This window comes from Epinephelus moara, chromosome 8 (genome assembly GCF_006386435.1).
Source record: "Epinephelus moara isolate mb chromosome 8, YSFRI_EMoa_1.0, whole genome shotgun sequence".
Lineage (NCBI taxonomy): Eukaryota > Metazoa > Chordata > Actinopteri > Perciformes > Serranidae > Epinephelus > Epinephelus moara.
In genome coordinates this window covers 21735177-21754241 of record NC_065513.1, presented here as the reverse complement: position 1 = coordinate 21754241, position 19065 = coordinate 21735177, and the positions used below count along the sequence as shown (strand labels likewise).

At 40.8% G+C, this 19065-nt stretch overlaps 1 protein-coding gene across 1 annotated transcript in view; it reads right to left on the bottom strand.

Annotated features, from left to right (window-relative positions):
• osbp2b (oxysterol binding protein 2b) overlaps positions 1–19065 on the bottom strand; it is a 57223-nt gene that overhangs the window by 36689 nt on the left and 1469 nt on the right. The window contains exon 2 of the mRNA XM_050050043.1: positions 12713–12921. Within this exon, the coding sequence (XP_049906000.1) occupies positions 12713–12921 (209 nt within the window). The remainder of the gene's footprint in view (positions 1–12712; positions 12922–19065) is intronic.

Here is a 19065-nt window from a genome sequence, read left to right as displayed (position 1 = left end):
AATTTTCCCTCGAACTGATTGATGGGTCCATCCTCCATCAGAATCTCTGTACAGTGCAGATCCCGAGCTGCTGATGGACTGCTTCAAATCTGACCTCATACAGACAGGTCAATGTCACTGTACTAAAACTGTAAAATTCATACTGTATTTAGCCCTAGGCTTCAATTACAGGCCTCATCCTCTCTGTTTTCAAAGCAGGTGAAGGTTATCGCTCCAGTATTACTGACAGTATACATATCACACTGTACTATAACTCAAGGTGACCTCAGCCACCTGAGCTAATTCTCCTCTCCTTAACTGTGGGCTGCTGTGAACACATATATTACATTACATTAATTAATGCCTTAATTGCCTTAAATGCATTAATTAAAGCTGGCCTATAATTAATCAATATATCATCTATTTACTTTCAGCTGTATCACATGATGATGTACAGTATGACCCAGTGTTGTAGTTCAAAATGAGACCAGTGCGAGTCCCACGCTCCATGACACACTTAAGATGACAGATAAGAAAAAAAAGAAAAGAGATAAAATGTAGGCACCCCTCAAATCGATCTGAAAGATCCACATTCCCATAAAAACACCCACAGAAAACTGCCATACTGTAAATATATGTGTATGTTGTCCTGACAAAATAATCAAAAGGCATTGCAGATATATCCATATCTGAAAATATCTTTAATATCATCGTGATAACATTTTCAAGCATATCAACAAAATCTAATGTTGGACGATAAACCAAATGTATAAGATTACTAGTACTGTGAACCTCCTGCTAATCTCAAAAGACAAATTTCAGGTTTCCATAAATAAATAATCCCATAAACTAAAAGTGAGAATAGCAACAACCAATGTCATCTAAATGTACGTCCAACCAAACAATTAGCTCAAACCGTCCAAAAACTTTAACTGGTAACACTGTTATTAGTCCATAATGAAAAAGTAAACCAGTACAAGAAAATACACCTACAGTAACATTTATCATTATTGACATTAATTTGACAGTTTATTGTTTCTGATTTTGTTTTAAATTCTGTCTTACTTTAGATCATCACAGATAATATTGGTCAGCCCTACACGAACCTCCATACAGTAGTAAAAGTGTGTTAGAATATGTTATGAGCCAAGTTTCTGATCATGGCTGTTATCAAAGTGCCTATCTTTAGTTTTAATTGCATCTAGTAATAACAGGGGGCTCCAGGGGCCATCTTTTTTTATTCTAACTATATAGAATTTTTAAATTACATTAAGGCCATAGCTTAACATACTCTTCAGGGTGTTATTAGCAAAAATCACCATATTTTAATTTGCCAGGACACTTTATACCTGAGATAAATGTGTGGTAAGGCAGAAGGCAGCCACTCCCTAATCACAAATCTATCTTTACACAGCTCACATGTTTCAGTAATGCTACAGATATCTCTGGACTGTGGCCTTAAGAAAAGCATGAGCTATAACCGTTTCATGATGCAACATCAACTCCTTTCCTGTGCAATAGCATGGACAAAATGCACAAAATCAGCTGTGCAAATTAGGCCAACAATATACTGAGTCCCTCCCTTGATTAACAAACTGCTCCAGTATCACACGAAGCTTGTCTGCTGTATGATCTGTCTTGCAGTAAAATATCTGATAACAGCAGAAACAGGTAACGGGGGGAGGGCTGCTGTGGACTGTAAGTGAGGTGAGCGAAGTGCTGACAAGAAAAAATTGTTGGACTGTAAATAAATAACATCCCCTAAATGTCCCGGGGCATGTTCATGGGGGCGCTGAGGCATGAAACATCAATTAATTTCATACTTGACCTTCATCATTTATTTTCTTCAATACTGTGAAGCTTAATCATGCAAGGAGAGCCAAACCTGACGGGTGAAAACAGCAGGCTTTGTGCGCTGCATCTGGGGAATATCTGAGGTGTATTTTTAGTTTAAACAGTGTTCTTGCTTTTGTCTCTCCCAGTCATTACTATTAATGTGAAGCACACTGAGCTGCATTTTCCATATGATAAGTGCTATATAAATAAAGTTTATTAACATCGATATTATCAGTGGGTTACACCGATTTAAATTAAGTCACTTCTAAAGGTATTTGAATCCAAAGTCATGCTGAATTGTAAGTAATAAAACTGAAATACACTTATTTAAATACAGAACAATAGATAGTAAAATAAACAATAAACATCTAAATATACATCTTTGATATTTTCACCATTTCCTTTTAGAAGTTGTAACATTAGAACAAATACCGCACCCTAATTTCTAAATATAGGTGACACCAATCTATATTATATCATCTCCATGACAGGGATCAAGTTTTAAAAATGCTCTGGACTCTGCAGTGAAACCCAAGTTGCTCCAAATATCACATGATATGCCTTTTATTTCTCAAGGAGAGACAGTTGAAGGCCAAATCATCTGAAAGACAAACTTAAAGAAAGAGGGCATTTAAAGAGCACGAGTTACAGTCTCATGAAGACATTTACTGCATTAATTAAGATCCAGGAACCCAAACACTCCACACTGCCTGAATGCACAAGCACTGAGCTCATTAAAACCAGTTCAAACAGCTCAAGAAAACTGCTTCATTGTGGGAAGGAACTCGTGTTAACAGGGAAATGCCATTTCAGAAGTGACACTTAGTGACCTTTTTAAAACATTATGTTGTGTCAATTTCAGCAGCAGCAGCCACATACTGTAAATGTTCCCTGATTTCTGTCAAAGGACCACGTAATGCTCGACACTGTGCTGTCTCACTGTCACTGAGGCAACACAAGACCACTTGCACGTAAGAACCAGAGAGACTAAAATCGACTTCAGTGAAATACAAGCTGAATCTGAGGGCTCCTAATGGACTGACGCTCCTCCTGTGGTGATAACAACCCGCTTATCCAAAGGAGGTGGAAGATCTTTAATTAACCACAAATGTAAGAGTTAAGAGTAATTGCTTCCTGCATCTGCCTGCACCGGCTCACAGAAGAGAAACCATGCATTAACTTGACGATTTAGTTATCACAAACAGACACATCACTTCATGTCAGTGCTCCACGCAGCAGAGTGATATTACAGCTGACTCTCAATATGCTGGGGCAATGAATCATCCAGCCCTGAGTGCACTTAGTCATCACTGACAAACAAACTTGAGTCCAGGTAGCATCTTTGCGCAGCAGCTGTTAGTGTTGGCACCGAAAGAACCTCTGTGAGTTGTGCTTTTAAAATTTAGATGTTTCAGGGGCCTACATAAATATCCCTGCATGTGTCTTGAAGCAGGGAGAAGTAATAGTAATTAAACTTTTTTATTATTCATATTCAAATACAGATGCTCCAAAATGTGGTCAGATGATCTACTCACTAGATGATGAACCTTATGTAAGAGGTTTTATCATAATTTTAAAAATATGCCTTCTACACACAGACAGACACTTTTATGTCCTGAACAAATATGCTTCTTAAGTATTAACAGCCTTACTTTTCAAAAGTATGCAAATCCTGCATTGAAGACGTGATAAACCATCCTCATAAGCAATAACTTCGACCAATATTTCCATGGCTGCTGACCAGAGCTGCAGAAATGAGCAATATTTTTGAACGTCTGCTCATTAAAGAACAGTTTCAGCTCAGTGATATTTGTGGGATGTCTTGCATATACAGTTTAATAGGCTTGAGGTCAGGACTCTGACTTTCCAAAGACTGTAGGGAAGAAATATCCAGCAATTAAAACCTACTGTGGAAGACATATTTCTGAGAGTCATTATCACATTGTGAGACCTGACCCCACTTTAAGATTCAGATCTTAAACAGATACCTTTATATTTTAGTGTACGAGGTTAGATTGATGTCACATATCAAAACATGACAAAAACTACGATTTAAAAGGATGAAGATTGAAACTAGTGAGATATACTCTATGCTAAGATTTGGATGTTATAAACTACAGCATGTCTGCAGTGTAATGTTTTCAATGTTACATATCTTTCCATATCTAAACGGGATAAACGGAATAATCCCTTTTTACATTTTGCACCAGCTCTTCTCTCCAAAGCAAGGGTGTAAAGTCTAGAGGCTTCGTAACTACTAGTTAGTCTGTAAATAAATCAGGTACTAAAATTGGCTGCATCACAAATACCTGGGGAATAACCTTACTAGTTTGGACGTGAAGCAAAAACCAAGGCAAGTGGCCAATCAATGATTAAAGATATAGATTGCATCAGCTTCCTGGCTGACATGAGCCACTTGGCATTGTAGCACATCATATTTAGTAATGTAACTTCTCTCTGAAGTGTAACCACTATTTTAGTTATTTATAAGTCACAATTTACTAATAATTTACATTATAACTTGGCTAAGTTTGAACCTACGCACAGCTGGTTCAACTGATTGCTGCTCCAGATCACTTCCCTTCACCCACTGGAGTGACCTCTTATTCATCACTCCTACAATCTACATCATCAAGTCAAACATGTCACCAGCTCCAGTGGCATTTTTAATAAATTACCCCATCGTGGACAATGTTACACGAGCAGATAGAGACAAAATCAACAGCCATGGAGACAAAACAGGTTTCCTTTACCATCCCATGACCAATGACGCAACAAACCCCGACTCTGCTCAACAGGAAAGACACACACACATTAAAGGAAACTATTAACGCTAACATATCCTTTTATCATGATTACTGTACCGAACCAAGAGCCTGGCTACAAGAGATTCTTCATTAAAAATATATAATTTTTGTTTTCATCACTCACTGTCTGTACAACAAAGAGCCAGACGGAAAGTTTGACCTAATACTTCTCACAGAGAATGGAGCTTCCAGCAGTGGTTGCCTTTTGATAACAACTAAACAGTATCCAGCCCACTGTGGCAGATTGTGGTGCTGCAGGAAAAACACTCTTGGCACTCTCAGTTGTCATTAAGAGCGACACCTGACCAGCGAAAAAAGAAGGTGTCACAACACAGAAATCCAATAATAGGGTGAAAAAGAAGGGAAATGGAAAACCTGAACACTGAACCTCGATTGTCCTAGCTGACCGCATTGCACAACGTTTAACTTATTTATATGTTAATGACCTGCCTATATCCCCGTTTTCAATATCTCAACTTCTCCTCGCTGCTGATGAAGCAGAAAAGCCACAGAGCAAGCGACAGGGAAAAAATGTGGCTTTCGCTCTGGACACAATGTGAGCTTTATAATGAATTCAACTTCCCAGCAGCATACAGCAGGTCACTGGACACACTGGAGCCATACAGAGGAGACAAAAATCCCAGTACAACAAAGGACGGCACAACAATCTCAGTAATGCAGTGTGGATCCTGTAACAATGCAGTGCTTCAATAGAGCTGTCCGCTGACTGTATGGAGTCATGATTAACATAATTTATAGATCCATTAAATACAGTAAACAATGTTCTGATGCCAAAACAGCCACGTAGGAGACAAAAGGAGAGACTAATACAAGCACAATATTCAAACCTAATTATCTAGCTTAGACTCCCACACACATAAATCACAGAGTATACGTATAACCAAGCAGAGAGAAAAATAGATCTGTCACATTATTATATTCTCAAAAGTGGCTTTTCTCTAAAAGATAATTAGTTATTTACAACTATGTTCTCCCATAGATCAACTCAAATGAATAAACAACTATCACACACCATTTCAGTTAATTAGTGTTCTGATGATTTTTTTGTCATACTGCTAAAAAGCACAGGTAGTGTGTGTGAACCATTACAACCTAGTGTAAACAGCTGACCAAAGCCTTATTCTGCTGATCTCACAATAGATAAGAACAACCCCTATCATCATAATAAGTGTCCACATCAAGGATGGTGCTTACTCACAGAAACTGGACTAATTTTTTGAATTTCTGTTGCCTAAAACTAGTGTAAAATTCTAAAACAATTACAAAAGATGAAAAAATAAATCCAAATCATGTGCCCAAAACAAGCGACAACTTCTGGGGTTGAAAAAATGAAGCCAAAGAGGACCTGCCAAAAACCGCAGGCCCTCTACTGGCCACTTAAGTCTCGCTCCAAAACAGAGTCAAGTCTCATAGAGCTACATGTTAAAATGGAGCAGCAGAAATAAACATGTTCACAGCCTGGTACAAAAAACAGTTTTGGTCTTTGTAGCTAATTTCGTCCTTCATGAAAACATGTACAGGGGGAGTGAATTTCTATATAACAACCATTTACATTTTTTAAGGCTTTAAGTTATGCATAATTCATGATGTCATCGCTATTTGGTCAGATCCACCCCTGGCTTCTCCCCAGCTCCACCCTCTCATCCTAGAATGGTCACCTCAGGTCACCTCTGGAATCCAGAAATCCAAGATGGCGACACTCAAAATGCCAAACTCTAGGCTTCAAAACAGGAGTCCACAAACCAATGAGTGATATCAAGGTGGCTACGTCTATTATTTTTATACAGATGTGGCCCAAAAAAGTTGCCGTTCTCTTAGCGAATACGGGCTGTGGTCACAACATCCATCACAACTTCTCAAACCATTTTTGCAGCATAACAGCAGGATGAGGGTGCTCTAACATGCAAAACCGAATCCCTGTGTCTGTTTGTGATTTAACCTCAGTAGAAGACTGAGTGCAGTGTAAAAGTAAACTGTCTTCAATCTCTTAAGATGATAAGATAAGATGGAAGTGCCATCTCTATTCCGCCCAGACAGCACTCACCTATCTGTGGGATGTTTTAGTCCATTTAACATACATAGGCTAAAACAGGAATGTTCACCCTGTGTGGTTTTAAAACATAATGGCAGAACAAGTCAAGAATAAAGAGGTGAAAATGTAGTTGTAGAAGAACATATACGGGAATATACTATAAGAGAAACAACATCATAGGCACAACAGAGTGTCAAAGAGCAAGTCAGACTAGTGGGAGAAAAAGCGTGTGGCATGTAACTCCAAGATCGATGGTAGGTGTGAGGAGCAGTTTATGGAGGCAGTGTGAGTTCAGAGAGGTCAAATCCATTATGATTTCACAGGGACACTTGGCTGTTATAGTCACACCAGATTAAAGAGACAGAAAAGAAATGAATAAGTTAAATATGACTGAAAACAAACCCGAAAAAAGGGGGAAAACACCCAGAGGATGATCTTTGGCTGATGGACTACTTGGACAGTCACAGTGTTTGTGATCTCTGTGAGGAGCTTGGCTTCATCTGGCAGTGATGTTTGTTATGTTACAAGAATGACTCTGATCTCTTTGTCTCCATCTCCCTCGTCATCGGGGACTGAGCTGATCTAGCAAATCGACCTCTGCCGCCACGCGCTTTTATATCCAAGACAAACAAGGACAAGCGATTCGATACACAGCCCCTGTAGAACTAATTGATTAGGGTGATAAGCGTGCCATCAGGTCATTTCATAACATCCTTTCAGAAGCTCAGAAAGTAGTGCCGCCAGAAAAATACAGTAGTTTAAAACACGGTGGTTTTGGCTCCAATTAGATTGATACAGTGTGTGTGTGAATCATTTCTATAATAGTCATACTTAATCTTATTGATCTATCAATAGAATAAATTTGTTACTTTATTAGTAAATCATTATTTACTGCCATGTAGACTGGTGTAATAAAACTAACACAGCCTACACTCCTCCTACACTGCCCAGAGAGATGCATCCCTTTCACAATGGGAAAACAATGTTTTCATTTTACTGTTAACGGAAAAACATTTTTGCATAGTACTTACTTATTTTTTTCTGATAATTGTGCAATGTTTTCTTATTTCAAAGTGGAGTTTGTCACCTGGATGAGCTCCGGGACGGATGTCAACTGTATACACCCTTTGTCTAACAATGGAAACCACAGATATCCCTGAGTTATCCACTATAAATCAGCCACTATTACTCATATACTGCAATATAAGCTAAAACATTTATACAGAGCTGAATCTAATCATCATAACCAGATACACGTGTACACACAAACACGCACGAACATTCCTGAGCACAACATAAATGGAATGAAGCCAGGTACTTACAAGAGGAAAACTGCGCCCAATCCCGCCTCTATTTTTCCCTCCACACTTTGCAGGACAAAAGCAGTGTTTTAAGCAAAAGAGACGGGGGAAGAGTTTGAGAAAGCAGAAGGTCATTCCATTGAGAACTAAAAAACACCCGCCGGATGAGAAGCAGAGTAAACGGCTTACTGAGGGAGAGGAGGAGAGAGAGGAAGCAGGAGGGGGCGGGAAAACCAGACAGCGAGAGAGAGGGTGACTGGAAGGGAGAGGAAGAGCAAGCGCTGGAGCAAATGTAGGGGAGGAAAACAGGGAGACGGTCAGGAGGAGAGGAGAGGGAAAAAACGACAAATGAAGCTTGTTTAAGGAGGCTGTCATAATCTTGATATTTCAGGACCATGGACAGAGCTCTACCTTTTACTGTAAAGGGAAAACTGGAGCTGGGATGTGGAATTAAAATGAAAAGAGAAAGATACAGGGGAAACAAAAATACAAGTGAGATTATGAATGTAAATATATGTAGTAAGCGAACCTCTTGAAGTAAATCATGTGACTACCAGTTTGCTCACACACATAACCAGAGTTAAGTGAAATGTCACCCAAGGACTCTCAGATTGACTTGCTGATCAAATGCTGATGCAGATCAATGCACTTTGGTTCAAGAGCTCAAGATACACGTCAGCTTGTATCCTGAGCATATCAGGGTCAGATGCAGGAAGAGAGCCTGTACTATGGATCAGTAGCTGCCGCTGTAACTCTGCCCACCACAGCTTTATTCTTCTTAACTCATCTACACCCCGTGAAACCACTAACTGAAAGACTGCTTCCAGCATTTATGAATTTCTCAATTTTTACACCAACCTCCACCGAACCTTCCCAGTTTCCTCCTAAATTCACCATGTAAGCAAATTTTCTCTGGTGTTATATTTAAATAGGAGCACATGACACACTCGCAAATTCAAGCCACCACTGGAACCAGTGATTCAACGGGTTGAGCTCATTTTCCCAAGCAGCGGCAAAAACAAGGCAGGGGAGCCCAAGAGAGAGGTCATGTTGAAGTGAAGGGAAACACTGCCACCTGCTGAACGCTCCCCTCAGACTGCAGGCGGTAGCTTCAATAAGCTGTTAGAAATCCAATCTAAACCTAAATTAGAACAAGATGCACTCATAGAAGGACAGGCAATTTACAAGAGACGGCTTATAAATGGAAAGGCTGCAGATGTGACACTAGTACTGATGAGAAATTCGTGCAATTGATTCAGGGCTCAGGTCAGTTGTAATAATCTCATGGCTCTCATGGACAAAGAGAGGCTTGAGATTCGAGTTTTAAAAGCATATTATTGGATTTAAGACTTTGAAACCTACTTCTTAAAAGCTGCAGATGAAAAGATAAAAGCACAGTCAGAGATGGAAAGGAAACAAGTCTTGTTATAACTTTGGTCTCAGTCCCAGGGTTCCTACGGCTTTAAGCAGGTTAGTTTAAAGCCTTTTAATACCACTCAGAATTAAATTTAAGTCCAATTTTATAATGATCAAAATGAAAGAAAAAAAACAAGAACTGAATGAATCAATTACTCAAATTAGGGACAATTTTGCCTAAATGTTTATGTAACATAAAAGATTATGCTTTGTCTCATGTGGAGGCGAACATAGAACAGAACTGGGAAAGTTTTTTATGTGTCTCATTCTACATGTGGTATTCCACTGCTTTGTTTTTACTATTGTGCTGAATTTGAAAACCTTGGTGTTTCTCAAAGTCAAGGTAAGATCCTTAAACTGCTGAATTTCAAGGAGGCTACATCATCGAATCCCGCTGAAAAACTGTTCCAATGTCAAGGATCCTTTGAATTCTACCGAGGATGGAATCCTTCCTTCAGAGAAATTTCAAGGGTGCATGTGTGTGTACTCCCAGCTGGCATGAAGTACCCACAATTCTTTGCACACGATTTGCCGAAATTGAGGGGGGGGGGCTGTTCACTGTTCAATAATGCACACTAGCCTGTTCAAATGTGTGTTCACCGTATGCTAAGGAGGAGTCTTACCTAGCCTCTGAAGGAGCCAACTTGGAAGGATCCGTCCTACCAAGGAAGCATCCTTGACTTTGAGAAGCACCGAGTCATATCTTGCTAACAGACATTGGATGCTCATTGGTGTTGGTGGCCCCATTATCCTGATGTATGTGTCGTTAATGCGAGAAACATTTGGTAAATTATTCTTAAAAAATAGATGTTACCAATTATTTTGAGATTTTGCAATGTAACATCACAAAAGAAAGATTCATACAAACTTACTTCAGATGTCTTAAACTTTTAAGACTTTTGAAAGATCAGTTTGAGACATTGTAACACCAATTTTTAGATTTATGAATCGGTGCCTTCCAATGTTTTTAAAGGATTTGGGGTAACCCTGCTATATCTTCACACATGATGTGCCCAGGGTTTACACTGTGCTCCTCTGTGCTGAGGAGATCGATAGGAGCTCCTCCACCAGTGGAGAGGAGAGGGCAGGTTAATGACTGTCAAAGATCCGTGTGTGTGTGTGTGTGTGTGTGTGTGTGTGTGTGTGTGTGTGTGTGTGTAACACCGTGGGCAAAGAATAAGATGCTCTGAAAGAGTGTGATGGGTCATTCACTGCGGTATTAAAGCATTACTTTCAGTTGCATTAACAGACACTTAATTTTCTGTAAAAAGTGGCTCTATTCTCACATTCTCTTAAATCCTCCACCCACAGATAGATTAGCTGTGAAAGGAAATGTTAAAAAAACACAAAGACACACACACACACACACTCTTTCTTTAAGCTTTTGAGCAATTAATGAGTGAAAGCTTTAACAAAGTGCAAACAATTTACTGCTTAATAAAAATATAAGTCTAATGCATGACATTTTAGCACTGATGCAGTAGCTACTAAAGTTCTGTGAATTAAGTATTTAAGAGCTTCTGAATAACAAATGTTAAAATCTACAACATGCATTGAAGGTAACAGTGAGCCTGTTGTGACGAATGGCAGCAGACACACTCTACAGCAGGGATAAGCCACCAAATGTGCTTTGCCCAGAGGTCACTTATGCAAAAAGGGCCAGGGGAAAGTTTATGAACAAACATTACTAATATCTATCAGTATCCATAACACGTGAATTGCCCGTTTTCAAACTTTTGACGTTTGCCTGCATAGGTCAAGGGTTAAGAGGGTCACATTTGGGTCTTAGCCCGGACCTCTGCCCCCTGGCACTTTTCTTGATGAGCAAACTCTATTTTGATGCCTTTTCATGCACCATATTTACAATTAAAATCTTAGAGTGAATCAGTTAATTTTCATTTTTAAATTTGAAAATGGTCAGAGAGCCCTCCAGCTAATGCCGGCCAGATTTGTCCCGCGAGCCATGAGTTGAGTTTCACTGCTCTACAGCATCTTGGATACACATTAGCAGGTGTCATTGTGTGTTGTCATGCATTTAAAACAGTTTGCTAAGAATAGTGGGATGGAAAGCATCAACTTGCAGATGCTACTGTATCATATTTGGGCTGAGAACACGTTGCCTGACATCAAAACTGTATCAGGAAGGGCTACTTTTCACCTCACTACATTTCAAACAGCTACAATATGTTATTACTTCAAAAAAGGCATTTGTAACCACTGGCCCTGAAATGGGCCCAGGAGGAAATAGTCGTGTAAAATTAAAAATTGAAAGTGTGCATGTCTAATATGTCTGTATATTCTATGTCTGAAAACTGCTCTTTTTGTAAAGTGCAAGGTTTGCTCAAGGGGTAGGTAAACAAAGCAAGCAATCAATTAAGAGAGGATGATATATGGAAAGAAATGTTATGGGTGAACAATAGCTGGACATCAGCATAAGGTAGTTGAACTTGACAAGAGACCAAGCTATAGAAAAAATGCATATATACACACACAAACAATCAGACACACATCGAATATGTGGGTAGTTCAATAGCCTAACCTTTTCAAAGTACAAATATACCATCATTCCTCTCATGCTTACTGGAAGTGGTGAGCTAAAAAGCACTCACATTCTCCCCACGTCTATATTTAGTGACTTTCAAATGGAGGCCAGAGGAATATATAGCCTGTCTCTGTCTCTGTAGACCCTGTCTGCAAAAGACTTGGGCAGAGAGGCTTTGGGATGCTGCCAGGGTGAAAAGTGGAAAAAAAAGGTTCTCCCAGGCTTTTCCCACAGCCCTTGACCTGCAACACCTAATACAACCACAGAAGAATAAGTCTCCTTGGAGAGGAGAGTGCTCTGTTGTCATGCTGAATGGAAGCCCAGTTTTCACGGTACCATTAGCATATTCTAGTTTGCTTTCCAACTGGACTGAACAGACGGCGCTGCCCTCTCCTGGCTCAAACTGGAATCTGAATTACATTGAAGAAGGAGGGCGTGAGCTGAAACATGAGCTGTGCTGATTATCAAGTGCCAGGGGACACTGGGAAATATATCCAAATATCTAGGCTGGCCTGAGGACCATGCTGAGCATGCTGAACATGCTGAACACACCTTTCACCTTGGATCTTGGAACTAACAAAGTAAATCACAAGATAAACACACTCCTGTATGTTTACCCAAGATGGTATCAGCCCAGCCCTTATTTATCAAGGTTACATTCTGACCATTTATGTCTTGCATCATGGGTGTATTAGGCTCTCATAGTTTGCACTATAAAAAGCATTCAGTGCAGCTTAAATTTTCCATATAAGTAGCTGCTCACTCCAGCTGCTCTTACCAGACTGATCGTTCATCATGCGTATGGCTTTAGCCTTTGCCAGCTCCAATGCTGTGACCCATCTCTGCCGCTCCACTTCTGTGCTAGCCTTCAGGTGGTAAGTGCGGCCGCCACTGCTCAGGACAATATTGCAGGCATCCTCTGTGTCAATGTGCGCCGTGGCTAAGTTGATTGTTCCACGACACGTATGGGCCATCTCTGCCTGTGTCCTGCAACAAAATACCAGGCAGAGAAAGACAAGAAAAAGCTGAAGACACTAGTCAAGGACTTTTTTTCACCAGTAATTCCCCTTTTTCCACCAAATTAGCTGAACCGGTTCCGTTCAGGATTCTTGAAACCTTGGTGCTATCTAATGAACCAGCCCACATTTTCAGCAGTTTTGCACAGAACCATTGTGATCAAGGATGTGTCATCAACGGAGGGCATTGCACAAAGTACAACTAAAGTTAACAGTAGTAGAAAAGTTGCGGATTATATTGATTACCCAAAAAACAAACATAAATCAGCTAGACCACTGCAAACTCTTTTTTGGCTGACAATTTCTCACTTGACTTCTCCGTTGTTGCCTTCTCCATCCTCTCTTTCAAACCTGTAAAATATGTAACGCCCACTGATGTCACGTTTCACAATTCAGGTCGAGAAAATCTGCTATTTTTTGGTTCCAGCTGAAAACCAACTGTTCAGGTTCTGAACCAATTTATTTTTGATCGAAATGCTCTGAGCAGTTCAAAATTAGGTGCGGGAGCCGGAACGGAACTGGTTTCACATTGATGCAAAAGGAGAATGAGAGTATTTAAGGTAGAAAAGTACAACTAACTTTCGAATGGCCAATAAGCACAAGCAGGGAGGCAAGGAGGGACAGAAAAAATGCCACAAATTATATGAGGATTCACTTTGAAGGCCAAGCAGCACTGAAAGTACTTAATTCTTTCACTAAACACACACCTTCCCTGTAGCACATTCATCCATTCACATAACCTAAATCTGTATTAGCTATTGTAAAACAAATTGGATAGTTTGAACTTCTAATTCACTCTGCGTGGCCTGCCTGCCTGCCCTGCTGTGAGTCTGCTGAATTGTGGGTATTCTATGTAGCTTCCACTAAGACCAACTGTTGCACAGTCAGTGGGCCACAGTAGTCTAGATAACAAGGCTATTGTCTGCCTCCAAGCCTCTGTAGCGAACAAAACCAAACAATGAATAACAGCGTGAACAAAGAGAGAACAGAGTGCGAGAGGTGGTAAAAAAAAGAGAGAGATAGCGGGGAAGAGAGCCAAAACAGGAGAGCAAGAGATTAGAACAAAGAGCAAAGGCAAGAGAGTGTTCTACATACACACACTTTGCAAGCCAACTGTATGGACTGTGTGTTTCCAAAAAGCATTTTCAAATAAAAAAACTGCTGATACAACTGTACATCATCCAAAATTGAAAAATACTGTGGAATTTATTAAAGGAATACTTGACCCACAAGTTACTTTTCCTGTGTTGAATTTGTGAGGAAAACTTTATTTTTTTTAAACATGCCTCCACAGTGAACGAAGAATCCATCTGTTTACAAACTCTCACATAACTCATGCAGTATAATCCAAGTGTCATTTATTCAGGTGCATGCTCAGTTCCTCCCAAACACATGCATTTTTGCTAAAATCTTACCATTTAAAACACTTTCGCATACAACTAGCAGACCTCTGCAGCCACATGCATTTGAACTTTGTTTGTGCATTCCACTGAGTAGAGCTCAAACGCACATGCACGCCCATGGAGGCTCACTACTCATCCATGTGTGAGACTGTTTATCCGGTAGTGTTTTAAATAGTAAGGCTTTAGTCCAAATGCATGTATTTATAAAGTACTGAGCACACCGCTGGATAAGTAAGACTTGGATTATACAGCACCAGCTGTGTGAGAGTTTGTAAACAGATGTTTACAGTTTTGCTGTTGTTAAACATTACTGCGATTCATCAGGAATTTTCTCAGTTTTTAGATTCTTCATTCACCAAGGAGGCATGTGAGAAGAACAAAGTTTTCTTCACAAATTCAATGTAATACAGGGTCAGTATTTGATATTCAAATTGTCATTTTGTGGATGATGTATTCCTTTAAGTAGCATAATTATGAGACAATTATTCTACATGTGTCAGGTTTTTAAATAAGCTCTTAGAACTGAGTTACTATACCTAATAAAAAGAAAATTCAAAAGAAATATTAACAATTGTGTGGTGTGAAGCCGGCTGCCTGTCGTTCTGTCACGCTGAGACAAGCTAAGCTGCAGAGCAGGGATGGAACATCATGTCCCCTCAGAGATCTGAGTGTATGCAGGTCTTCACCCCAGCCACAGACAGCTGATTTTGCTGATTAACACCATCAACCAGAGAACAAAAACTAATCAGCAAAATCACATGCTGTGGCAGTTGTCTCAAATTAAACAAACACATCCTTAACCCTCAGTGTCACATGATTGCCCATCCATACTCTTGCAAACTTTGAAGCATGCAACCATGCAATCATGTGGATGCATTTGTATTTGTCTGCGGGCGCTAACATCCGTTTATCCAGTGAGCCCTCAGTGCCACAAGCAGCTGACTCTCAGCGGCACTAAACTCTACACCAGATCCAGTCTCGGTTGACACTGACAAGGTGGCTGCCGCCTTATTAAATCAGAGGTTGAAGTGTATTTATAAGTTCTGCCAGGCAGTGATTTCCCTCACACTGCTTCAACTGGCTGAAGTCAAGTCTTGTTATAATGCCAAACCAGAACAAGCGCTTCTGTGTACCGCTCTTCTGTCGGGGCTCGGTGCACATCAGTTGTGCAGATGAGGCCGCACTGGGGCCATGCGAAGCCGTGCGGAGGGTGGACAGAGACCCTCAACAGCCCAGTTTCCAGCCTCGCCCAGTCCAAGCTCAGCTGCAGAGCCCTGGATGTAAGTGGGTCAACAAACTGAGCGTGCTGCTGATGAGTAAGATGAGATCCACACTGATCGCTTCAACCCTGTGGGAAGGCGAGGCCATGCAAAGGCCATGAAATATACAGTCAAGGTAAGCGGGGAAAGAGAGACTACAGGGGCATTAAGGCACTACTAAGGGAGGGGACGAAGGTGAGTGGGGGCAGCTGAGGGCACGACAGAGGGTCCTGCATGTTGAGAGAATTGCAGTGCTTTACCTGTCAGTCCCCTGTGAACATATCCTCATAAAACACAAATCCACCGATCTGGAGCATGTAATGACAGAACAACAACCAGTGATCAACACAGAACAGACGGCCATAAGCATGAGGAGACATACACACTCAGGCAGAGGAAATAGGACACAGTACCCAGAGCATGAGAATGTAGATGGGTTTTGTTGTGGCTTGGGGCTGAAATATCACAAGACATGGAAGGAGAGAGCCAGAGAAACGCTGGGGAACAAGTCGTGCTGAAGACAGAGAGGAAACATAAGACAAGAAAACCAAAGCAATGATACTGCAACATGGACAGCATGACATGACCTGTTGAAAGACTGAAACAATGAGATGGTGAGAATGTGGCCGGACTCCCTGCTCTCTTTAACGTCATGCCGCTGCTCTCACCTTCACGCAAAAACACAAGGACCACCCGGACAGGCCGCACACAGAGACACTTTTATACGAACACATATACACACTGTAGCCTAGCGCTAAGACCAACCAAGAGCCCATTAACAAGATTAGATCACAGCATCCACATCTCTTGCTCCAGTCACTCTGCTGATGTGCCAGGCTAGTAAACAGGGTCCAGGCCAGGCTCTACCCTCCAGCTGGGCCCAAGGTTGGCGAGCTCACCACTCTCCCACCACGCATCCCTGCACCCAGGAGCCCAGTGTGCCAGCAGTAACACAATAACCTGACTATCCACAGCGACACGAATGGTGCCGAACCCCCACTGAGCACTTAAGTTGACACTATCTAGTTACTATCCTGCAGCTGAGGAGGAAACGTGGCAGGCCTACTCTACTATGAAAGTCGAGGCTGGATTCACTGATATGGCAGCTCCAATAGCACTCAAAGCTTTAATGCCCCATAATCTTCCCTAAAGCACCAAGCCAGATTTGCTTTAAGAGGTGAGTAAGTAGTGCTGAGAGTATTAAAACTTGGAGGAAATGTCAATTAAGAAATTAAAAATGAAAGAAATTCAGCGAGAGAGCGAGGACAAAGATCTTGTCATGTCCTGGTGAGAACGGCTCAACGAGGCTCTTTCGGGATGATTTAAACTAAATAAGATGAGACACAAGGCTGATGTGGTATAAAAGACAGCCAGCCTTGCAGTGTCAGAGCCAAGAGTAATCAATAGCAAGTGCAATGTTGAATCTCTGTAAAACCCATTACACTTTAACAGATGCAAGTGCTGAGTGTGTCGGTCCATTCACGGAGTCAAAGCATCGATTATGGTCCTCCATTGCCCTTTGGCTTCTCAGCTACAAGTTAGAGGACTAAGCCTTTGCTTTGACAACAACAGGCCTCGGGAATGAAAGTGAGCCCCCGGGTTATTGGCTAGACCTCTAATTGGCAGTCAGTCTCTATTGATTTAACAGAAATACAAACCAGTCTTTTAAAAAGGTCAAACAAATACCAAACGCTACAAATCAAACAACTGATCAATTCATGTCAGCTAATCTGATGTGACGTAAGTCGCCTGGGCTTTAAAGTGCATCCTCTTATGATGGAGTCTATTCCATTATGAAACTCCTATCCATCAAATCATATCATACACTTGTCCAAAGTGACATCATTAAATTCTTAAAAAGGGAGCATGTTTCTTACAAAGAAAATATTAGAGAGACAACAGGAACTGTAACATGTTATTAAAATAGTGAGTGGCAGTAGTATAGGGCTATTTAAAACTAGTATATTTCTCTATGTATTCATCTCATAATTTTAGGACAAGAATGTTTTTTTTTGCAGAATTTAATAATCACTTGACATACAAAGACGACAGTTTAATTAACATGCTGTCGCATTTGTCTGACTGTTTCCCTTTCACATCTCTCACAATAGCAGTGCAGATAGTCAGCCAGAGGAGGCACATACAGAGGCACACAAAGCCTGGAGTCAGATACACACAATGTGGTCCAGCAGGGAGACATCAGTGGAGTGGACAACTCGTGCGCTTCACTGCCTCCGTGCTCAGATGTCGACGGGCTACCTTTACTTCTGGGACAGCAGTCACCTTACAACATAATGGACTATTAATAGAGGGTAGAGGCAACAGGCGTCTTTCCTTTCACCACAAGCTCAGGCTGGAGAAGGGCTTTGGCTACCATACCTCTGTGTCAAATAGCACTGCTGACAACAAAAGACAATAGGGTGTTGTGGCAAGACTGTAGCATGGGATGAAATGGTCTCTGAATGTTCTGTTTTTGACTCCATATCTTATCTGAAAATTCACATTTATGGAGATGGCATTTACTGTATGACTGTTGAAGCTGCAGGGAAGCATCATGAGTCAAAATTTTGCCTTGCAGTCAGAGGACCCAGACTCAGCACTGCTCCCCTCCCCTTACTGACATGAATTCATTTTGCAGAAGAGCCTTAAACAGGGTAGTGAATCCATCTCTGCTTTACAGCAAATTTTGCTCTCTAACCTCCCAGTGAAAGATGACATTTGAGAAGACAATTATCCTTGAGGAATCAGCTTAGTGTCGTATTAATTATTTATATTACTGCGAGCATTACAGTTTAGTAACACATTAAGCCAGACGTTAGATTTCTTCTATCACATCTGATTTATGAAACGACAAATTATCCTAGAGAAATAGCTTAGATTCACATTAATTATCTTTATCACTGAAAGCAATTACAGTTTGCATTACAACATTGAGCTAGAAGTTTTTTAATCTTATCTGATTTGTGAGGGCATTTAAACTTTTCCTCACAGCTTTGACAAATAGTACTATTAGCAGAGGAAGGTTACCTCCAGTGGGGGCACCTTCATTCTGCTGTGAACCATTTAATTAGGAAAAACTGGGTCAGACAGGGTGAACAACTGTTGCAACGAATACTCCGTCTCTCCTTTCATGTGGACCATACACATACACAGGTGGTTCAGGGCTTCCTGGTGTGGCATCATTAACTGCCTCATACTCATCTCATAGTGCAAAAGGTCCCGCTGGATCTCTTCATGAATTAATATTGTAGGCAATGAGACACTTTGGCACTCAACTTAACATGAATCAATATTGAGATTAAATTGATTAAAAAAACCTTCTTAGAGCACCAAGGGCAGTGGGACTCAGAAGGTGATACAGTATCTGAATGTTGATGAAGTCGCGTGGAGGCAAGCAAGCTGGTTGAACATGCAGGAGCCCAGCAGTGAAAGCAATGACAAGTACCAAGTTCT